The sequence below is a fragment of the Lissotriton helveticus genome, chromosome 1_2, assembly GCF_964261635.1.
Source record: "Lissotriton helveticus chromosome 1_2, aLisHel1.1, whole genome shotgun sequence".
In the NCBI taxonomy this organism is placed as follows: Eukaryota; Metazoa; Chordata; class Amphibia; order Caudata; family Salamandridae; genus Lissotriton; species Lissotriton helveticus.
Genome location: NC_136058.1, coordinates 331,307,664 through 331,332,606, shown reverse-complemented (window position 1 = coordinate 331,332,606; position 24,943 = coordinate 331,307,664). Strand labels below are relative to the sequence as shown.

At 44.5% G+C, this 24,943-nt stretch overlaps 1 protein-coding gene across 2 annotated transcripts in view; it reads left to right on the top strand.

Moving 5' to 3' along the window:
- LOC144803163 (uncharacterized) overlaps positions 1-20,749 on the top strand; it is a 34,069-nt gene extending 13,320 nt beyond the window's left edge. The window contains exons 2-3 of one of the 2 annotated variants that reach the window (XM_078671849.1): positions 12,331-12,390; positions 17,258-20,749. In XM_078671849.1, coding sequence (XP_078527975.1) covers positions 18,452-19,606 — 1,155 coding nt within the window. In that variant the 5' untranslated portion in view covers positions 12,331-12,390; positions 17,258-18,451 and the 3' untranslated portion in view covers positions 19,607-20,749. Of the gene's footprint in view, positions 1-12,330; positions 12,391-17,257 lie in introns of those variants that run through there. The other variant, XM_078671850.1, reaches the window with a different exon arrangement.
- The last annotated feature ends 4,194 nt before the right edge of the window (positions 20,750-24,943 follow it).

The following is a 24,943-nucleotide window of genomic DNA, read 5'->3' as shown; positions in this document are numbered from 1 at the left end:
CAAATTCCAACAGCAGGGGCACATCCTTTATTTCCGACAGTGGAGGTGACATGGACATGCTACTAATTTGCTGATGATAATCTGTGTCGTATTGGGGGAAAGATTAATAAATGGTTCTGATTTTATTATCAGAAAAGGAAGATACTGAATCTATCCATTCTTGGATTGGAAGGATGGAAGACTGCTCAACCTGAGGGGATGTAAACTCTTTCAGTATTGTATATAGTTCCTTGCTGGAGTGCGCTGCATTGTTTATCCGCTGAGTTAAGTATGGCTTTTTTGCCAGTTTAATGTTTTTTATGTAATTAAGGTGAAAGTGTCTATAGTTCCTACGATCTTCGCCAGTTTTGGTTTTCCTCCACTGCCGTTCAGCTGTTCTACAAATTTGTTTATCAGTTCTTAGTGTTGTCGTAAACCAGGGCGAAGCTTTTCTTTTTATTTTAACCCTGGCTAAATGGGCAACCGTGTCCAATGCGTATATGATTGAGTCTTCTAAAATAATTGCAGCCTGTTCCACAGTGTCGGTATGGCATATCTGCTGTGGTTTGAAATGGGCGGAGAAGGTATCTGGTGTTAATTTACGCCAGGGCTGAACCAAAGTGGTTTTATTCAGTCCAGGATTCTTACAGGCATTAATGGGCATACAGAATTATAAAAGATCATGGTCAGTCCATAGTAATAGCAATAGTCAGTTTGTATTGAAGGACACCTCTCAGCCACTGTGCTCAGACCGCATGTTGCCACGCCTCAACCTACCAAACGCGTTAAGTGAGTGTAACTGCAAATCCCCTTTACCTACCGTCCCACCAAGTACCACGCATGTCAGTGTGGTGATCCACATCACTGCACTGAAATGCACGCATAATATCACCTAGTGCCTCCTCAGCTGTGAAGCCGGAGCGCTTTTAGCACCACTGATTGAAAGCTGGCTGGCTCTGTGCTGCTTGTAACAGGCTTGGGGGTGGGCTCAGCTCATGTCTTCTTAGGCAGTTCATTGCAAAAACAATGTAGCAACATTCTCACCCGCCGCAGCATCCACTGACGTCACAACTTGACTCAGTGATGAGTTTAACCAATAAATGGGCCACATGCTGTGTGAGCAGACTGCAGACAGTGAAGTTAACTGCATCGCACCCCGCGATGTGGGCCGCGTAGCCTAATGATGTGAGGACCTGCTGCGACCGGACCCAGACTGCAGCTGGAGTGGTGTTGCACTACAGACTAGACGGAGCGAGTGATTGAGTCCTGCACTGCAGACGCTGCCAGGAGCCCATGCGTGGTGAGTCGTTGTGGCGAGCTGGCCCTTTCCGCAGATGGCGCTGCTTGCTACAAAGTATTAGTAAGTGTCTGTGTCACTGGTACATTTACAATCCCTCTCCAACTATTTTTAGTGCGTCTCTTATAATGAGCAAAGTAAAGTTTCAGCAGCTGAACCTGTGGCCTCAGAGCCTGTAGTTCCACTCTGACAGTTTGACCGTGATGGGCTGAGTGTACTCAAGCTGCGACTGTGGGGCAGAGGCAGCAGCTCGGCACCTGCATCGAAAATCGTTTGCACTAGTGACAACCCACTTCCCACTTAGAAGACACATTTGATGCTATCCCCGGGCTATGCCTGACAGCCTGTCCTGGCCATCATGTCTGGTCCGCATTGGTGTGCGAAGCATCTGAGTGTAAGGTGCAGGCAGAGTTAATTTTAAACTGCATATAATATAACAGAACACACACCTTAAAATAAAATACAAGTGCAATTTAAATAATCAATAGGAAATACATTTTTTACAGTATGAACCCTTGACCTTTTTCATTACGAAATATTGTTTTCGTCACATCCACCTTTCTACATAGAAGAATTAGAAGAAAATGAACGTTATCTTTTATTTTCTATTTTGTTTTACATATGCAATATTATGTCATTCAGAATGTTGTGTATTGTTAAATGAGACCCATACAGTCAAGTGCTGGCTGGCTGGCTGCAGAGCTGCCCTGCTCTTAGTGGTGTTTCTCTACACTTTCATTTAACGTTTTCAAAAAACACTCTGGTATCGCTGCCAGAGTGGAAGATAAGACTTCCTACTAGTAACAAGTGGCCTGTTCCGGGCAGGGCTCTCTATCTGTTATGTTGGTTAGTGCCCTTCCGTTTCCGGTGCCTAGCACCAGTTTCTCAAATGGCTATAATTTCTGTTATTTATATGTTTGCCTCGTCTTCATTGCTTGATTTTCCTCATGAAAAAGTGTCACTCATATTCGTTGAAATGTCACTCATAATTGCACTGAAATTATGAAAATGTCACACGTAGCAATCTGAAACCTTGGCAGCAATGCGCCTGCACCCGTAAGTACTCGCACCTGTTCTGATACTTGTATTGCTGACTTTTGAAGCCCTTTTCTAAGCTTTATTTTGTAATGTGCAGGAAGCACTTCAACTAGTATCCTGCTCACTAATGCGCTGGAAAGTATGTTGTCCATTAACGCGCTTTCTGTGCTGTACTTCTTTTGCTTGAGGGTTGTCTAGAGAGTTGGATTCCCCGCTCTAACTCTTGTTTCAACTCTACGGATGGGCCTGTCTCTCTGCACCCGATGTTCACCAAACTAAAGGAGGCCACAGTGAAGAAGCAGCTAACCAACTACCTTGAGTCTAACTTCTGCACTAAGACCAACCAGAGCTCCGAAATGGTCTCGCTACAGAGACAGGGCCGGCTAACGCCCAGTAGGATATTAGAGACATTATATATGGGGGTTGTGGAGGTGAGGCCTCTGATTTTATGAGATCTGTCAGCAGCCTGTGACATCATATCTCACTCCACTTTACTACAGAGATTGGGGGTAAGTTCTTGCTTGGTTCTTATCCTTTTTGAAAATCTGTCCCAAGCGGTGGCAGTAGCTAACTTCAGATCAACCCCGCAGACGATCACTACAGGAGCCCCCTCTCCAGGGCTGATTTTGAGGCACAATTTTTTCAATCTTTACATGGCCCACTTGTCCTGCCTTATTGAGTCTTTCAATATCATCTCTGCTCAAATCATTACATTAGAAGAAAATACAGGTAAGATAGCCAGTAACTTCAGGTGCTACCCCCAGGAAGTCGCATATTGGACAACCTCAAACTCCTGTGCTCAACAGTGAAATAACTGAAATGGTGGTGTTTGGGACCAAAGCCTCACGGGCACAAGAGTGCTGCCCAGTGTCGTTGGGAGCTCCACCAATCCCATTCCATCAGTTCAGTAGCTCTTGCAGGAGGAAGGGCACCAGGATCTGAATGTCTGATGTAGAGTTATACAAAGCTTTAAAACATATACAAACCCCTCATCTGCTGGAGGTGTATGCCGTGGCATTCAATGGCGGTGTGTTGTTACCGTCTATATGTGAAGCAATCAGATCAGTGCACCCAAAGCCTGGGAAAGACCCGCCTAAGTGTACCTCTCATAGCCCTCTGTCTCTGCTTAACTGTGATAATAAATTTCTGCCTGAGGTGATGCGACTCGGCTATCCCTCCCACTAGAGAATAGTCCCCCCCAGTACAGTCGGGATTGATCCTGCGTAGATCCACAGCTATTAATCTATAGACAGTGTTTGCAGTGCTGCATCACCTAAAACCAGACACGAAGGCGGCTGATGACTCCCTGGAATAGCCTTTCTTAATCGAGAGACTTCGGTGCCCTTGGTATGTCAGGGAGTTTGAGATCATTTACGACGCTGCTGCATAGCCAGTCTACAGCCGGAGTTTGTGTAAATGGGCTCAACTCAGACACCATTCAGATCACCAGGGACACTGAGCTAAAATGCCAACTGTTCCCCTTTCTTTATAATAGCAATGGACCCTTAGGCCGGGCATCTCCAGGTTAGGCATAGCATACTGGGGTGACACCTTTAAATACTAAAACTAAGAAGAAAACACATCTCTATAAAGGGACGGGTTTACAGTTTATAGCCACTGTGGCCACGCCGGAGGTGGCTAGAGAGTTGAGATGTTCAGGTGACAGAACTTCAGAGTTCAGTTAAGAGATCTTTCTTAATTTGGTAATCACTGGGTACCTCCTATCTGAGTGGGGAGATTGTTCCAAACTAGCAATCTAAGCATCTGAAAAAACAGGCCTGGGCACAACTCGTGAGTGGAGATTATCTTCTCAGAGAGGAGCGTGCGGTTCCATCAGGGCAGATACACAACATGGGGTCATGTCACGAGTAGCTTTGAACCTTGTAAGGATGAGTAATGTGCAATAGTCTGTGTAGAGACCGCTTTCTTGATGTCTGCGGGATGTGATGCATGAGTGATGGGCTGAAGGCAAGATTCATAGGATTCTAGAGGCAGAATTGATGCCTTTTTCCTAGAAAAAAAGATAACCTTTAGGAAGCTGATTAGAAGCCTCTTACAATAATACAGTGTGTTCATCCCCAGAGCTGAGGCTGCATGTGTCTGATTTTAAGAGGCGAGAACCTCATGGGGATGGTGATATAAATAACTGCAGCAACAAAACAATAATCCTAGACGGGCCACACATAAGTTAACAAAGAATCCAGGGGCATATTATCAAGGCAGGCGAAATGAAATTATCGCCGCTTTTGCGGTGATAGCAAGCTTTAAGGTGTGCGATTTGGGGCCCGCTTTGCATGTCAGCAATATTTATCACTAATGGCATGCAAAGTGGGCGTACCCAACCAGTTAGCAACTGAAAGCAGTCGCTAACGCCCTTATCGCCTATTAGCAACGCAGGCGTAGCGATAAAAATTTTTGGCGCTACGCGCGAATATCGCTGAAAACTAATGCCTGCTCAGACCAGTTCTTAACCTGTATATCAAATGGGAGATGGATATTCAGGTTAAGATCCTATTAGTGATAATGCCCGAATATCGCTGGATTCCCAGCGATATTCAAGCATTTAGCCGCTTTCTCCGGATATTTTATCGCATTGGAGATAAACGTTGCTAATAACACGTTATCCCTGCTATAAAATCCGGCAATGCTTGGCGATAAATAAAATGCCGCTAAGCTTCTTTAGCGATAAATATCGCTAGTTGTTGATAATATGCCCCCCAGCTCTTCCCAGAAACCTCTATTTCACTATCGTTTGTCTCTGCAGACACTCCAGATTCCCCATATTTAACCATACCAGGGAGCTAATTAACACCTTGGATGCTAAGGCAATTCCCGCTGGGTGCTGAAGACCTTCATTTCCCATTGTTCATGACAAGGTCAGCTCGTCATAAGCACAGCTCCAGTGTACTGCATGACGAGCTGACCTTGTCATTAGCATGGAAGTGGTTAAAGACCATTCAGCAATCTTCTGCTGAAAAGGTCACATAGACTTTTTGAAAGGAAGTTGTGACTCCGCCACACTTCTGTGGCCAGAGCCACGCTCTGGCCTCCTTGTCAATTTTAAGCCTACACATGCAGTGTGCACGCAAGATGTTGTGTGTGCTGAGGCCAAAATATAATCAGGATACCATATTCACTTACAGCTCCATCTCTCAAGGCAATGGTACATGGGCCTTAGCCAAGGTAGGGGATAGAGTGAACAAACAGGGCCCAACCCGTCTATATTTTTGCCTTAAACTAAAATAAATGGCCTCTGATATTTACATTTATTTATTTTAGCCTTTGTTTGTAAATTCATAATATACTGCAGCTGAACTTTGAGCGGAAAAGGATGAAGGTTGTGTCAATGAGGTCCGAGTGGGAGGAATTTTAATATAATGTAAACACATGAAATGAAGAGTAAATGCAAGTGAAACTATTCTGTATGAAATGGTCAGTTGGTCAATGTTATAATTTCTGATGTCTTTGTGCCAAACTGGAGGGTTGCTAACTTCATTCCTGGTTGGTGCACTAGGGAATAGTGACTTGTATATTTACCCTGCTATGATGTTCCCTACCTGTGTGAGACAGCACTTTGAATAAGGAAGCCAATTGTTTAATCAAAGAATTATAACAGGATAAAATATGCCATACTAAATATTACTTATGTGGTATTTACAAGGTTCGAGCCAATGTCCCAATCTCAGATTCTCAACTCTTAGCTAAAGTCAAAGCCGGGTCCCCTGCCAATCTCTGTCCTCCTCATTAAATTGCCACCCTATCTACTCTTCTTGCGCCTGCTATTACATCCCTGTGGAATCAGTCTCTGACCCTGGCCACCATTCCATGATTATGGAAAGCAGCACATGTCACACCTATTCTATTAAATCCAATTGAGATCCCATGGAACCAACTAACTAATGACTCATATCTCTCTCCCTGTGTTGGGCAAAGTTCTGGAGTCCTACGTCAACAGACAGCTCTCCTCCTACATGGAGAATCGTTTGTTTGCTAGATGCCTCCTAGTCGGGCATCGGACCTTCCCAAAGCACCGAAACTGCCTTACTATCAGTAGAAGATACAATCAGGTTATCGTGCGCCCAGGAAATCCCACCATGCTGGTCCTGCTTGCCATGGCGGTGGCATTTCAAACCCTCTCAAACTCCATATTGATTCAACGTATGTACCAGATATGTATATAGGGCACTGCCCTCGAATGGTTCAAAGATTTCCTCAAAGATAGGGTCCAAACAGTGTCCATCGGCACGTAGCATTCCAAAACCAATCTCCTGGACGAGGAGGCCCCTGAGGGATCCTCTTTGAGCCCTACGCTTTTTAACATTTATGCATCCCACCTGACCCAGTTAGTCAAGTCAGGTTGGAAATACTTTCTTATGCATACAACACCCACCTGGTCATCTCATTTGGGCAGGACACTAAGAACGTCAAACAGCAATTTGTCGCCTGCCTGAGGAAAATCACCATAAGGACATCCGTCAAATGTCTCTAATTAAATAGGGACAAAGCAGAAATGTTCATGTTTGGCAGAGCTGAGTTTCACTGAACGGACAACTCATGGACGGCTGAGCTTGGCTCTGCCTCATCGCCCAATGGAACAGACAGGAACCTGGGTATACTCTTAGATGATAAGCTATCTATGAAAGACCAGATTGCCTCCACCTGCGGCACTTGCTTTGGCATATTGCGGCCTCTTAAGAGAATCTTTAGGTGGCTTCATTTAGGCTCCTTGACTCTCACCGAGGCATTAATCATCATTTGTTAATCATCATTCACCTAGATTATGGCAATGCCCTAATTCTAGAATCAAATGAATCCCTTTTTATCAAAAATGCAGGTGGTTCAAAACACTGCTGCCCGAATTGGTAAAACAAATGCCTCCACGGACTCCGTCAGCCCCCACGCTCAGAGCCCTTCGTTGGCTCCCCATTAGAAAGAGAGCATTGTTCAAATTGCTCTGCCTGACCTACAAATCTTTGTCAGGCATAGGCCCAAAATACCTACTGGACAGACTCATTCTCCACCACCCTGACAGAAATCTAAGATCTAAAAATCAACTTCTTTTATGTCCTCTGGGTATTCCAACGTCATATGGCGGCCGGGCTTTCTCCAATCTTGACACTTATTTAAAGCTTTATGATCAGCTGACTTTTGACCTATTTGCCAGTCTCAGGCCGAGATGTCCCTTCAAGGCTGAGTGACTGCGTTTTATCACGAACCCAGGAACACCAAACTTAATTCAGCTAAAAGTCAGCCATAAAAGTAAACATTTCGATACCAAAATAAATGTTGCCATAATTTAGATTAGGGTAAAACATCTTTAAATAAGTCAAGAACCCATTAACATAACATAGGATGGCTGTACAGAGTATAAGATCAGCGGTCACAAACTTTGCAAAAAGATTGATTGTGTAAAGGTTTACTGTGCTATCAAATGTTACATTTTTAGTAATAGTAATAGCAATCATACTGTACCTCGTGTAAACCTGTTTTATAGGTCTATATTAAAAGAATTAATTCCAGAAGTGCTGGTAACACCCTTACAGTAGTCTCACAAAGAATTACTCTGTGTCACCAGGAACCTTCAGGATTGTCCCACTTTAGAGTGGTCTGCCCCATTGCCTGTACTCATCTAGTGCAGCTCTCCGACACGAGTACAACTGCAACAGCCCAGCAGGAAGCAAACATCTCAGCTATTAAAGTCCTGCTTGTTTGATGCTGGGAGGCAGGAGGGATCCTGCACATTGCAGCCTCAAGGACACCATTGCCTCTAGAGATGCTGATATGTAGTAGGGAGACCTGCAGTGAAACAGCTCTGAACGAGTGAATTAATTCCATGCTGGGCGCATATGTTGGGAATGTGCCTTTGCTGTTTATTTCTTCCATCCAGCCTCCATCGAGGTGCACACATTGTCCGATCAGTAGACAGTGGCACAGAAAAAGTAGGATTCGCCTAGTACTAAACAGTTTGGTAAGTTACCAATCCGATGAACGCAGAACTACTTGTTCCATAGGTTATTACTAGACCATGTTATATTCTAGGGAATAGTCCATGAGAGTGGACACTGTGTACCCACCCTCCCAAGAGCCAATGTCTATGTGGTATCTTAAGTAGGTTAAGAATAAGGTGTATTCACCACTCACCCAACTGCACCTGGAACACAGATGCCTGGACACTCCTGGCAATCCATCATCAACACTCCAGGAGCCACAGGAACGGAATCTTGAGTTAAAGACGCGTCACCACAGTCTAGGCCCATTTTTAAAAGCACAGTTTTACTATCAATACTTGGATGATTGTAAATACCCACGATCTTGGACATAAATAGGAGTAGAGCCATAAATGTAATCAGTGATTCCTCAAGCGCACTATCAGACAAATTGGTAGGTCCGGGTTAAACACAGTCTCCTGGTTGTAGTTTCCCAGTGCAGTAAACCACACATGGGATGGCAGAGAATGTGATGGAGAGGCTGAGGGACCACAATCCCAGGATAATGACCTGTATAGAGGCCCTGCAGAGATCTAACATTTGGTGTTTATTTCCAGCATATTTTGGTAAAGTGGTAAAGCCGGGATTAGATGTAACGTCTAGCGGTGGTGTCTGCACACACCAATGAATTGCCCACCCTTTTTGAGGCGTTTTTTGACTTTTTTTTACAGCATTTGCTAGCTGTATTCAGCCTATTTTAAGCGCCTCCCCACCAATGCTTATGTGTAGTGAAAAAGGTCAGAAGTAGATAGGGAACTTTTTTTTTAGCCGTGGAGCAGTAGGGGCTTGTGGTAGGGGACTACTGTCCCCAGAACCAGTCCATGACACTACTAACTAAAGTAGACTGGTACACATTACGAGACACCAAACGCCAGTGGCAGAATAACTACCAGCTCTTTCTTGTATATTTGTGTTGTGTTTTATGGCTAGAGGCTTTCCTTGTCACCTCGCACTCCCCCGCACACCCCCAGGATGTTTGGTCTGTTTGCGAAGGTGGTTTTGTTTTGGGTTCAGTAAGGTGTAGAACTCATTTCAGGTGTCCCCTTTGCATGTATGTTGGCCCTACAATTGTGTGATTCTGCATAAGGTTAGTAATGCTCTGCATTCTCTCCTCTGACCACAGGCCCCGCTGCTTTTTAGAGTTACTCCTCGCATTGAGATTCTTTGTAAAGCAGATGACCCTTGTAGGGAAAATTATAATCTCTTTGACACCACTTGGTACCTAATACCCGATACCTGGCCGAAAAAAGGAAAAACACGGACTGTGCATGAATTACTGTATTGTAATACTTCCTTGAAATGTTACTCTTTTTGCACCTCCTTCAGTCCATATGAAACCAGTGTTGCGTCCTACCCCCTCAACGATGCACCCCTCCCCGTCAATCCCCACCACCTCCACCACACAGTTCCCCAGATCCTGCCAGCTATTACATGCTCACCTGTCAAGCGAACCTACAGACAGAATAAGACCTTCCCTGCTGGAGGATCACTGAACACTTCCTGTTAGTCACTCCATGGGGTGCAATGCCCTTGATGCTGCAGCTGCACAGAATCAATGCACTCAGGTACATTAACTGACCTCACCTGCCCGTATGCCAGGAGCCCCCTGATCTCCAATCCCACTTATCTGCCCTAGAGTGCTCTAATCTACACCATCAGGCTCTCATCCCCTTTTCTGAGGGGAACGCCAACACACGGTTGCCACATCAATGACATCACCCTCCAAACAAACTTCACTCCTTCAAAAAAATAAGTTACTCTCCAATGGTTTCGGCAGGTTCATATCTGCGCCTTCATCAGGGGCTCCAAAGGATGAGAGGTGACCAATACGCATTTGAACAACATCCCTGTATCCATCAGAACCGCCGCCCCAAAGCTGCTCATATTTGTGAAAGAGGTCAAGATGCACTTCTTTAAAGAACCCTATATCACAAGTGCATTAACCGTCCACAAACTAATTACCCCTCCTATCACTCATTCACTTTATGCTTGTCTTTGACCATGTACAGTGCTCCATTGCCTTCTGGCTGGGTTAGTGCTGTAATAACAGCATACACATACATACATTCATCCACATTGGCGTGACCGTGTGTCCTTGTTCAGATTCCCTGTCCGCTCCTATACCGGCCTGGCCCTGTGCTCGGAAGTCGTGCTGCCCTCCATTCACTGTTGCAGCCATGGAAGGGGTGACCACCAATCATACAAGGCATTGCATCACTCCTTGCCCTTCCGGAGCATTGGTCACTGATTGCACATCGTCATCTAATCTGCGTCCTTTTCACTTTCTAACGGACCGCAAAATTCCCTTTCGCAGTGGAGTGCTTACGGGACCTGCCATTTGAATATCCTTCATCTGACTTGCTGACTCCAACATAACCACCCAGCCATTTGACTGACATGTTGTAGATGACGTGTCCCCTGCTGCCTCAACCTGTCTTCAGTGTCCTTTGAGGTGGTTGCCTGCCTTCCACTTCTGATTCACCTTAAGAATTGAGATTGGATTTCCATTGCTGCCTTGTTGCTGCCATTTCTCAGCCTTTGCTTCACGCTACATCAGCTTGAACTTGAATCGCTGCTGTTCAGAGAGCATGTTTCCTGTAGCACTAAGAGTGGTTGATTGATTTTTGGAGGTTTGACTGAATTATGTACAAGGACTTTAACATGCTTTTTGTCACCCAGATTGTGTTAATTTGCATGTTTCATAGGCTCTAAATGGAAAGATGGGGCTATGAAGAAGTTGGCTGGGATTTTAGGGTCTGCTATCTAAGCTGCAGCTGTGCTCTATGTTCACTCAGACCTTGTTCAGCCCGTACCTCCACTGTTGGTTGACTCAGACATGGTTCATCCTGAAGGTGCTCAGGCTGGTTTTTGAGACCTTGTGCAGCCTGTGGATGCGCTGTGTGTTCATTCGGACCTTGTTCAGCCTGTGGATGCGCTGTATGTTCGCACAGACCTTGTTCTGCCTGTGGATGCGCTGTGTGTTCATTCGGACCTTGTTCAGCCTGTTGGTGTGCTGTATGTTCGCACAGACCTTGTTCTGCCTGTGGATGCGCTGTGTGTTCATTCGGACCTTGTTCAGCCTGTGGGTGCGCTGTATGTTCACATAGACCTTGTTCAGCCTGTGGATGCACTGTGTGTTCATTCAGACCTTGTTCAGCCTGTGGGTGCGCTGTATATTCACTCAGACCTTGTTCAGCCTGTGAGTGCGCTGTATGTTCACACAGACCTTGTTCTGCCTGTGGATGCGCTGTGTGTTCATTCGGACCTTGTTCAGCCTGTGGGTGCGCTGTATGTTCACACAGACCTTGTTCTGCCTGTGGGTGCGCTGTGTGTTCATTCGGACCTTGTTCAGCCTGTGGGTACTCTGTCTGTTCACACAGACCTTGTTCAGCCTGTGGGTGCGCTGTGTATTAATTCGGACCCTGTTCAGCCTGTGGGTGCGCTGTGGGTGCGCTGTATGTTCACACAGACCTTGTTCTGCCTGTGGATGCGCTGTGTGTTCATTCCGACCTTGTTCAGCCTGTGGATGCGCTGTATGTTCACACAGACCTTGTTCTGCCTGTGGATGCGCTGTGTGTTCATTCGGACCTTGGTCAGCCTGTGGGTGCGCTGTCTGTTCACACAGACCTTGTTCAGCCTCTGGATGCGCTGTGTATTAATTCGAACCTTGTTCAGCCTGTGGGTGCGCTGTGGGTGCGCTGTATGTTCACACAGACCTTGTTCAGCCTGTGGTTGCGCTGTATATTCACTCAGACCTTGTTCAACAAGGGTTCATAGTGTGTTCATTGTAGCGCAAGGTTATGAATTAGAGGAAGATGTGTGTTGTGGGTTTCATCGTATATAACAGTCCAATAAAAAGGTTTAAAAAATCTATTTTCATACGCCAAAGGTGCTTTTTAATAGTTAACAGAGAACAAAGTTCCTTTTGCTTTGTAAGTTAAGGAAGGTTGTTTGGAAGATGGGAACAAGTGGGATTCAGGTTTGATGCAAATAAGCTCGTGGTTGAAGCGTCTCTTTACTTGCTTTCAGGTAGGATGGACCAGGTGGTGCGGCTGCCATCCCCAGTGGAACAAACAAAATAACTGTTCGGTAAGGTTTTCCATTACCCTTTTTTATGTTTTTAACTTTTTGAATGATTTGAATAGATCAGTGTTTTTTACCAATCCTGCCTCACTAATGGCCATACCCAGAAAGTCTTTAAAGAACCTATGTGTGTCCCATCTAAGAGACCTACGCATGTGTTCTGAAATTGGCAAACAGACAACCACACACCTAGTGATGATTCAATCCTCATACGGCATTCAACCCTATCTGTCTTTTTATTTGTCAAACTACGATAGGTATGTTTTAACTAGATTTCGTTTCGACTCATTTTATCGTCTTGTCTCGTTCCCTGAGCCCTCTGACTGGTCCCACGAATTGAGTAAATGTCCTTGCGACAATTGTTCCTCTCAGTCTACATTGCATGTAATTTTATTTTGTACTTTTTACGAGACCCCACGTAAACGTTGGTTGGTCCCACTGCTAAGACAAATAGGACTGAGAAGATGCAGACCTGCTCTCTTGGTACTACAGCGTTTAGACTTCCCTTTTGTTGCCAAATCAGTGGCTTGCTTTTTAAAGACTTGCATGAAAATTCGTTCTCAGATAGCAGCTTCTGCATAGTAAATTTTTTCTTCCGTCTCTGTGCATATAACTCTTTTCTTACTGTTATTTAGGGTACCATTGTATAGTCGACTTTTTTAAAGATTGATCTAATGTTTATTGTACTACTTAGTCAATTCTGCTTTCCTGGAAACTTTTTTATAAATCGTTGTAAATATTTTTCTACAATGTACTTTTATGATTGTAAATTCAATCGAATAAAGTTTCTTGAACTGAACTGAACCATTACCCCTATTTCATTTTCTCTTATTCCTTCTCTAGTCTCTCTCTGTGTCTCAAACTCTCTGTCTGTTTTTTTTGTATCTCTTCAGCTTCTTAAATAAAATAAAACAATACGTAACTTTTATTTAGTCCTCTTCTTTGATTGCTTGCTAGCAGCTTTGAGCGTGTTTTCCTACAAAAGCTAGTTTTTGCCAGGGTCGAGCTAATTAACTCCAGTTTAAACAACCGTTTGCAATGCAATTGGTCTCGAAATTACGCAAGTTTAAGCTATTGGCTTTGTAAATTACTTGCGTAAATGCAAAACCTATTGCATTGCAAATGCTTGTTAGAAGGTGTAATGGCCTCTACATGTTCTTTCTGTGTTTATATCAGTAATTAAATGTATTGCATTAGTTGATTTGAGGCATTATCTTATGTTCTGCATATCCATATAGAGAATGTTATGCCAATGGCAGGCCTCACAGTCCAAACATTTAGACCTCAAGCAATCAGACAAGGCTTCAAAGCCCTTGGTAAACCTAACATGTTCACAAATTTTAGCGGCTACATCATACTTGTTTTAAAATGTTACTTTGCATAGTGACAGTTAAACGTTCACAAGATAATGTTTTGCCTGTTTCTTTCTGGTTTCTTCTTTATAATGCAAAAGGACCCTGAAGGAAGGTAGATCCCTGACTATGGTTGCCCCCAACTTTTTTGCCTGGTGTTTTGCTGGTTTTCTGACTTAGTTGACCTGGGGCCCTGCTATTCAGGACCCCAGGCCTACTGCTCTCTCTGTAAAATGGATTCCATGTACCTTAGGTACATATCTAATTGGATACTGAGTCACCTTATCAGTCCCTGTACAGAGTACCTTAGGTGCCCAGGGCCTAGGTGTACCCAGGGCCTACCAGGGGCTGAAGCATGTATTATGCCACCCCTGCCTGGCCATCCAAAACTGACACAACTGGCTGCTTGACAGCTGGGGCAAGGTGGTGTAATCACCCCTTGCTTTAGATATAGTATACCTATATCTAACCCTAAAATGGGCACACAGATCTCCTATCAGTCACTCCTATGGCAGGCCTTGACAATCCTGAAGGCAGAGTGCTTGGAATCGTGTGAGATAGTGCTCTGGCATGAGCTGAGCCTGTCTGCGGCTTTCGGGATCCATCCCTTAGCCGTTTCCATGATATCACATACCATATACTCTTAAGTGCATTATAATCCTCGCGGTTATGTGCCAACTCTGGTATCGCTTTATCAAAACATGTCGAGTAAGGTGTCATACGAATTGGAATACTAACCCCTCGCCAATTCTGGCGACGGGGTTAGCATTCCACCCTTCCAGAGGGACACGACATGTATGTAACCTGTAACCCCGGTTAAAGTTAGACAGAGCCTTAGCTCCACAAAATGGATGCTGCCACCGAGACACAAGTCTGCCCTCCTGCTGCTGGGAGTCCTCCCAGCCCAGGAGGCAAGGACACAGGGTTTCCTGCCAGGGGCGGTGCCAGCACCGTCCCAGACAGGATTTTGTGTATTCTAGGTAGGCAGGGCTTTAGAGGAAGGTGACTGCAAGTGGCACCCCGGTGCTCACTGTGCATAGGCCGGCTGAAACCAGTTCCAGGGGCACTCCAGCCTCTGGCCTGGGGAAAGCCCGCCAAAGGAGAGGGGTGTAACCACCCTCCTCCTAGTCCCACCCATAGGGCAGGACTTAGTCGCGTGCCAGCCCCTTTTTACAGGATAAAGGTAGGAACTGGCCCCCTTCCAAATCAGATCATCTTTGGGATCAAGACACGACTTTCTACGAAAGGACATCAAGATTTCTTCTTCAAGATTCTCCCTTGTGACTAAGGAGTAGTCACCCTGCATCCGCAGGCACCATCTTAAGAACACTGCGGTCTGCTGCAAGTCCTTCCTCCGGAATCTGACTGCCCAGCTCGACGAGAACCAGCTTCCCTGGCACCTCTGACCTCTACCCACCTCTACAGCTAAGCTGAGAACCGTGGGTGCGACGAGACCTCGAGGGACCGGCCATCTTCAAGACTACACGACTTCTTTCCAGCACGACCGCCGAGGGATCCTCTGGTGAGTGCTTTGGGGTCCGAGAAGCCCCGACCCTGAGCAGCCCCAGCACCGAAGTTCAGCCTCCCAGCATCTCCACGATCTGCGTGGGGCCCTTCTGCTTTTTGCTGCTCACCGCGTTGTTTGGCTACTAGCCCGCTGGCTTGTGGCCTTCTTAACGACGCCCGACGACATCACTGTTGCTGGTCTGGTTGCTCCAGACTGGCCCTTGCTCCCTTCCAAGAGAGGAGCACCCCGGACCCTCCTGGTCCACTCCAGACGCCATTTTAGGTCCACCGCGTGGGCTTGAATTTGCCAAGACTTGTTGCCCCAATCCTGGGTCCAGCGACGTCGAGAGCATCATCCATCGTGGGACAGCTCGTACCTCCATCCTGGTCGCCGACAACGCCTCCTGGTCCGTGAGACTACAGAGCCCAGCGTCGCCCACTCACCTAGTCGAGGTGACTACCATCCGGTGGCCTCCTGGTGCCACCTGACTACTGGCTAGTAGTCACGAACTTGGTCCCCTCTGCTTTCAGGTGTCATCTATCTTCGATCCAGGCTTGGATCACCCGAACAATCTTCACTGGTCGCCTGCCAGCAACTCCTTTCCTTCAGGCTCCTGGTTCGTCAACGGAGAATCCCGACGTCTTTTCAGACCTATGCAGCTGCAGCCCCTGGGCTAGGTAACTTCGGCATTTCGGTGCCTCAGCATAGCCTCACTATCCAAGGGTCCAGATCCACTTTCGTCTTTGACCTACCTAGTCGGGTTCGCCCGAGAACACTAACTTTGTGAATTCTAGTTTCCATAGACTTTGTCCCGCATCCCGCGTGAGAGTGCACACTCTGCACCCGAGTTCCCTAGGCCTCCTGCTAGTAATCTAAAGGTTCAGTAGTCCAGCCCTAGTGATCCCAAAGCCTCTGAGAATCGTTACTTACCTGCTAGTAATTCGCATTCCACTTTTGTAGTATATGGTTTTTCGTGCCCCTCGGGCATTTGTGTAAATTGTGCGACTTGAAGTATTTTTATAAGAGTTTTGTTGTGTGCTTAGCTCCCTGTCTCATAAAGAGCCAGGGTAGTCTTGTTATAAATAAATACACTGTTTATTTTCATAACAACTTGTGTGGTGTCCTTTCACTGGGTGTTCAAGGGGTAATGTGATGGTAAAACAGCTGGCTTAACACGCCCTCTAGAGTCTTAGCCTTAGACTGCTCGTATCCATGCTACTAGGATAGCTGGTCTATAAGGTTGACTTACAACCAATCATCAATAAGGGTTGTTTTGGACTGATACATAGTGATCACTAGAATAGTGAGCACTGCATATCAGGCCAACTTCTCACAGACCCCCATTCCACTAATGCAGAAATTAAGTGTCAATCTCGTTGCCGGCAACATCTAATCCATCTATTTCAGCTATGAGCTATGTTTTTTTGCCAACACGAGGTTATAAAGATTAATTAAATGCAAAACTGATTTGGAAACAGAACGGAAAGTTCATGCGAGAAACACTGCTGAGATTTTATCTCAAAGTAATAATAGGTTTAATGGATTATGTATTGTCCAACACTGCCATCTCCTGTCTATTTTCTAAAATTAAGCAAAAACAATTGATTAGGACCAGAGGGAATTTATAAGACCAAGCTCCGATAGGTTCCCTATAAACATTTAACAAATATATCAGAGGGTCTAGTAGAAGAAGTAATGTGTACGCACAACGTAACCCAACAGGCAAACCTAGATGTCCCTAATGAACAAATAAATCACTTTGATGCCAGCCATTGACACAAAAAGTGTAAACTAATGGTTTTGGCTGCTGAGTGAGAACCTGAGTCACAATATATGTGTAACTTGGGTTTCCTTCTTAAATTTTCACTTCTTTTGCTCTCACAATCTCGAGTTCCAGTGTTCCCAAGCTACTGATGTACACAGTGTCCAAGAGCTGTTTCACCACTATCAGAAATTCGACTCAAAACGATTACCTATCTTGTTTCTGTAAATGTTTCTTTCAGCAAAGTAAAAGGTCATAAGTATGTTTTCTTCATGTTCATTCACTACTCTAACTCTATTTCTACAGGTCACTGAAACATCAACAGAAAAAAGAAGGTTTTAATTTAGTGAAACATCAACAGAAACAATTAAGTTAAAACATTCGGGAGCTCTAGGGAAGAAACACATTCTAAGTGGCATGAATGGTGAGGAACGTGGAGCGGAAGAAACTGCTTAATGTGAAAGTTGTCAAAATCTGTAAAGGATGTTTACCGAGAATCCATTACTGATAATGAGTAGCCTTCGAAATATAAATGAAACGCAAGTGCAAATTGAAAGACTGCATCTATAATATTTTCACTTAATGGAAACTTTTCAAGATTGGTAGAACAAAGAACATTGGCAACAATTGATGCCCACTCAGTGCACTTGAGAATAAACACAGTTGCAAATCCTGGCTGATGGTTTTATGAGAAATGCCTTGGAGACCCAAACTCCTTCCCAACAGAGCAGTACATGTGATGTGACAGAACTGCCATGAAGACTAATGACCTCAGTTTAAAACAGCAAGCTTTTGTCTCCATTTCCTGTGATTCAGAGGAGAGAAAACATGGTTTAAAAAAAATGCTCTTTCTCACATGTCATTACCACAAATACGCTGTATTATCATTTCCCATATAAAAAGATTTTTCCCACCAACTCTGTCTGTTGGGAGGATCTGAATGGTTTCAAGGTGTCCTGGACCTCCAAAGTGATCATGGAGCTGCCTTGGCCGTTGAGCTAAAAAAGCATTTACTGGCACAAAAAAATTAAAACGGGCCAGTGCTTTGCTATTGATAATTAATAAACCACCCTGTAATGCCTATTCACCTGTCATTATTTCTGTGAACAAATATACTTAACAGGCAAACACTAAACCCCAAAGACCTTATCAGGGTTTTTAAAATCCAAAATCAAATGTGAAAAACTGGAGTCACAAAATCACCTGGACATAATTTGGATAAAATAAATCAATGAGATACATCTTAATAATTACAGGGGGCTTCACGGTCAAAGTGTATAAGACAAGTTAGATAGGCTGCCTTTAAAAGTAGGAAATTGATCTCCAGATAAAAGCTAGAATTAGTTCAATAAATATGTTAGTCAGAGCATCTTCAGTTAATTTTAGAAGTTAAAGCTGAGTGTAATATAAACAAGTACAGACTCTGGAATCAGATTCAGTCCTAAGATGGCATGTATGCAGGAACAAATACAACACGGAGATACATACATTTCGAATAAGAGCAATGAATGTGAGAACAGATTTAGTTATCAATTCGACCTCACTAAATACGAGATAATTCACACTGGACAAAAACCTTATCAGTGCCCCGAGTGCCAGAAAGGTTTCAGTTACAAACACACTCTCATTAATCATGTGAGAATCCACACTGGAGAAAAACCATATCAGTGCTCCGAGTGTCAAAAAAGCTACAGTGTTCAGACCCTTCTCACTCAGCACAAGAGAATCCACACTGGACAAAAACCTTATCAGTGCCCTGAATGTCATAAAAGCTTCAGTGAGAAATGCCGCCTCATTCGACATGAGGGAACTCATACTGGACAACACCCTCATCAGTGCCCTGAATGCCAGAAAGGTTTCAGTCACAAATCCTCTCTCATGCGACATGTGAGAATCCACACTGGTGAAAAACCATATCAGTGCTCCGAGTGCCAAAAAAGCTTCAGTTTTTTGGGCAGTTTCACTCGACACAAGAGAATCCACACTGGACAAAAACCATATCAGTGCTCTGAGTGCCAGAAAAGCTTCAGGAGTCAGGGCAATCTCACGCGACACACGAGTATCCACACTTGTCAAAAACCTTATCAGTGTTCTGAATGCCAGAAAAGCTTTAACCAAAAATACCGTCTCATTGAACATGAGAGAACTCACACTGGGCATAAACCTTATGAGTGCTCTGAATGCTGTAAAAGCTTCAGTCAGAAATCTACCCTTACTCTGCATGAAAGAACCCACACTGGGCATAAACCGTATCGGTGCTCTGATTGCTGGAAAAGCTTCAGGCAGAAATCTAACCTTACAGTGCATGAAAGAACCCACACTGGGCATAAACCGTATCAGTGCTCTGAATTCCAAAAAGGTTTCTCTGACAAAAGAAGTTTAAATCAACATAAGAAAAATCATACTGGGCTCAAACCGTATCAGTGCTCTGAATGCCAAAAAGGTTTCGCTGACAAAAGATGTTTTAATCGACATAAGAAAAACCATACTGGGCTCAAACCGTATCAGTGTTCTGAATGCCAGAACTGCTATTATGATAAAACAAGTCTCACTTATCATGAGAGAACTCACACGGGGGAAAAAACCTCATCAATGCAATGAATGCTATAAAAGATTCAGTGTCAGATCCAGTTTAATTAAACATGAAAGCATCCATCCTGGACATAAACCATATCAGCGCTCTGAATGCCGAAAAAAAACTTTATTCAGAAATTAAACCTCATTAAACACGAGAGAGCTCACACTGGGGAAAGAGATTATCAGTGCTCTCCATGGAAACAACTATTCTTTCTGAAATCCAGTTTAATTCAACATGAGAAAATCCATACTGGGCTCAAACCCTATCAGTTCTCTGAATTCCAGAAAAGCTTTAGTTGTAAAATAACTTTCACTAGACATAAGAGAACTGACACTGAGCAAAAACCTTAAGAGCGCTCTGAAAGCTAGAAACGCTTTAGTCTGAAAGCCGGTCTCATTCATCATGTGAAAATCCACAGTGGGTAAAAACCTTACCATTGTACTAAATACCAGAAAAACGTCAGTCAGAGATTCAGTTTGATTAAACATAAGAGAACCCTCAACCATAAAAAAATATATTAGTGTTCTCAATGTGACAGAAACTTCAGTTGTAAATGTAACGTCTCTACATGGGAGAGACAATGTGGGAGAATAAAAGGTGCCCAATGCGAACCCTGGGGAGGAGGTTTCAGCATTGCAAAACCTTCCCATGAAGCAGCAGCAGTGACATCAATCCATTGATGGTCTTACTGTCTACTGAGAAAAGCACACACTGAGAGATGAGAATGCTTTAATTAGTCTAATTACTTAATAATTAGTTGAGTTATATTTTAAGTCATTTTCTTGTCCAGCCTGCCACATTCCACGAGGCTATCAATAATGGCGAAAATCTGCTGCTTTCCAGGTCTGGGCTGGAAGTAGGACTGTCACTGGCAACTGGACTGGTCGTGGAGATCAACGAACTATCATAAATAAAAAATAAATAAAAATAAGATTAAAAAAAAAAGGAAAATATTTGGATTTATTGAACAGGTATATGAACTCAAACTTACAAAACGTTAAGTACAGAATTAATTGAAATTGATACAAATTTGTTGCAATGGTTTTTAAATTAAAGGTTGTTAAAATATTTTACCATAAAATAATTATTGTAAACACATGTACTGTTTTAATATTCTATTGAATTTATATGTATCTTTAAAAATGTGAAATAAATGACTATAATATTATTTCCTTGTCTGCATTATATTCTATGAGAGGATGTTGCAGTATGAATGGTTGGCCATGTGTGTTGCTGGACTTATTACTGCTCCTTTTTGGTGGTAGTAACTTACATTCGTACATTTGGCTGCACCTAGTTTCAAAGAGTGGAGTTATACAAATCTCAACTTTTAAATAACTTTACATCTGTAAATGGTGAATACCCAAAAGTAGCAAAGTTACTCAAAAGTGTTTGAGTAATCTTGTATGTGTAAATTACTCATGGGTGTAAGTTACTGTTGCAAATAGCTTCCAAGGTATCCAACTTGACAGGAGTGGTAAATCTGAAGTGGATGCAGGAACATGGACTGCTATTGGAGCAAATTGGAAGATCCTGCTATAACACCAGAGCGCTTGTCCCAGCTTTTGTTTGACTGAGGAGCGGCACCGTATTACTTGATGTAATATTTCTGTACTTGCTACATTATAAAGGGACTCCTGTCTCAACTATTTGATATTACACTGCCACATCACCCAACACCTGCGGGCACTACACTGGCTCCCCGTCGAGAAGAGAATCCCCCTTCAAGCTTCTCACCTATGCCCATAAAGCCCTCCACAATACCGGCCCCGCCTACATCAACCACCGCCTCTTGTTCCACACACCCCAAAGATCCCTCCGCTCAGCCCAGCTTTCCCTTGCCACGGTACCACGCATCAATAAGACCAGAACGGGAGGTCGTTCCTTCTCCTTCCTCGCAACCAAGACATGGAACACCCTCCCTCTCCACCTCCACCAGACACCATTTCTCTCCAAGTTCCTAAAGGAGCTCAAGACCTGGCTCTTCCACGAATCACCATAATTATCCGGCACTCCACGTACACTGATAGGTCATAGTAAATGTCTGAACCCCCTAGCTCTCGCTGATACTCCGCGAGTGAAATTTGAAAGGGTCAATACAGCACTATCCAGATTACAATATTGGGAATGACTTATTGGTCTCAAAATTCTTTCAAAAGTACAGTTACTATCTACATAACGTATCAAAACATTGTTCTTGGGACAAGATGATCAAAACGAAGACTTTGTGCATGTGATTTTCTTTTTATTCGTTTATGGCTGGCTGCTATTGACCTTTGAATTTGAATACACGAATAAAAAGAAAATCACATGCATAAAGTCTTCGTTTTGATCATCTTGTCCCAAGAACAATGTTTTGATACATTATGTATATAGTAACTGTATTTTTGAAAGAATTTTGAGACCAATAAGTCATTCCCAATATTGTAATCAGGATAGTGCTGTATTGTCCCTTTCAAATTTCTGTGCCGGTAGGTCATTTTGACTTGCTCTAGTCACCCTGAGTAGTGGGTGAAAGTGGTCTCCCTAGCACTCCGACTGTACTTACAGTAATTGTGATATTTTGTGCCTTGACTAATAATTTTGCTTATACTTAGACATATTTGATTGTGCGGTTACTCCCTTTTAGGGAACACCACTACCAATTGTTTGATACTCCACGAGTGCTAAGGAGCTGTGCCTCCGCCCCCCACCCCACCACTGCCCCCATCACCTTGAGACTCTTCCGGGTGAGTAGCTGCACTTAACAATAATTTGATTGATTGATTGTTAGGTTCATTCATTTCATCCATGTCCTTAACCCTATTTTCTCTTCTCCTTCTTTTACATGATTTTGTTGTGTTTACCACCATGTAGGAGCTAAAGAAACATTGCTGTTAATGGCTTCTGCTGTACTCTTATTCCTTGTACACATTTTAAACGATTAAAACATTTTAGCCTCATTGTACAGATACAATGTAGTCATTTGAACCTTGCTGGCTATTCCGCTTTACTGCCCAGGTCTGGACTTACCTGCCGCCGCCATTTGTGAGTTGCACTGCTGACCAGGGTCCTCCCTCTTTCGACGGCTGCTCTGCGGGCTCTCCCGGGCTTTAGGGGCTGCAATTCCCGTCATCCTTGAGTGGCGCAGGTCACCCGCGTCACGTGAAAGCGCCCGGAGGCGTTTAAAATCGTATTGCGCCGCCCGCATCGCGGGACGCATGTTGATTATTTGAACCTTGCTGGCTATTCCGCTTTACTGCCCAGGACTGGACCTACGTGCCACCGCCCTTTGGGAGTCGCACTGCTGACCAAAATCCTCTTTCTTTCGACGGCTGCACTGCAGGCTCTCCCGGGCTCCAGGAACAACAATTCCCAGCACACTTGAGTGGCGCAAGTCACCCGCGTCACGTGAAAGCGCCCGGAGGCGTTTAAAATCTTATCGCGCCGCCCGCAGCGCGGGACGCACGCGGGCCAAGGGCGGGCCCTTCCTGCTCCCGTCCGCGGCAGGAAGAGGCGTGGCTGGGCCACCCCTTCCCAACATCTTTCCTGGAATTGAAGTAAGCCTGTGCAAATTGACTCTGACTTTGGTTTTGAGGGGGTATTCCCTGTTCTATTTTGTGTCGAAAGGAGAGTCCTTGTTGAAGGACCAAGTTGTGTTATTTAGTTGTGTTACCTCGCTTAACCCCCTTAATTGTATCTCGGTCAAGTTTACCCGATCACATGAGTAAAAATGCACGCAAGGGGGGGGCAGGGGCAGGAGTGGCGGGGACCCTAGATGCCTTCCTCACGCGGGTGGAATCCGTGTTAATACACAAGATTGAACTCACTGAACGGAGGATCTGATTAGACCCACTTAATACACTTGCTAAGCAAGCTCCAGCGCCAGAGACCAATGTCGCTGTAGCCATGAGCTCCCAAAGTTCTCTAAGTATTACACCTAGCTCACAGCAGGGTATCCCCCAATCTTCACAAATGGTCAATTCATCCAGTTCAACACCTTTTTCCCCTCCAAATACTCGCACTAGGCACCCAAGGTGATCACATGCCCCTAAAGCTAACAATCAGCCTAAGAAAAGGAAAGCACGTAATTCCCCCAAAGCTAGCTACCAGATCTCAAAGCAGGCAAGGAACAGGAATGCAGCTTATGGGCCGGGAGGGCTTACGGCAGTACCCACTGATTTAGATAGCATCAAGAGGGTCGAAGTTAGCTACAATCCATCCGTATTGGTGACTGGTCATCATAACTCCCCAAAGGCCCAGTCAGACCCTATAAAACAGCTGGAAGAAAAACTTTCAGCGCTGATTAACCCTGTAATAATGATAACTAGGAGAAATCGACAAAAGACTGAGCAAGATTGAGCAGCATATATCTAAGCCTGCCAAGCCTGGGAACAGACAAGTCGAAGACTCAGCCGTTAGTGAGATGAGAACTCTATCTAGATCACCATGTTCCAATATGCCCTGCCCTCCATCCTCCTCTATGGTAACCTCCCTGAATCCGCCTATATTACACGAACCAAAAGGCAGGGAAGGGCCAAAGGGCCCAGTAGGGAATTTACAGGGCTTGAGAAGTGCATCGCTTGTAGGAGCATCTTTACACCTTCCACCCGAGGCAACCCCATACACCATTATCTTAGCAAATGTTCCGAAATTACATCATCAAGAAGAGGAGCATTGGTCCACACTCAAGAATAAGGCCCTCCACTACTTAAACACCAAGATAGGGCTCGGGAACCATCTCTTTAACTAGTTTAAGATGGTGAGAAGGGTTGCTTGGGTAGGCTACTCACAAAAAGGTTCGGATGGGGACTGTGGAGTCCTAAGCTTCAGGTCCCCGAAAATGGTTCGATGCATCCTAGAACGGGCAGCCCCCCTTCGGATTAGTACTGAGGCAATCAGCCTTCTCCCACTGGGGTACTTTTAAAGATCTGATGGACACCCCAGGGTAGCAAGGGCGAGGCCAACCTGGAACTGGCCCGGATTCACCAATTGTCCAGTCTCGATGGCCAATAGATTTGAGGTGCCTAGCACACTGGACGAAAATGATTGACTGCCTCTTAAAATAGACCGTAAAATAAATGGTGTGTGTATAACCCAGGGCCCTAGTGAGAATAGAGCTATAAGGAATAACCAGAGCCAAGGGGCCACAATGTCATCGACTATCGATCACATAGGAGTGAACAATAGTATAAACAAGGTCTTAAAGGCTGTAGTACGTCCAGGGCTAGGCAAAGCTATTTCCAGTGCAACCCCTGGTGCAAGCAGGCACAACCAATGCAGTAATCTAAGGGGTGGCTGTGTACAATTGTCTTTGGTCTCATGGAATATCGCAGGGTTAAAAAGGAAATTAATATCACATGACTGGCTTAAGTTCATAG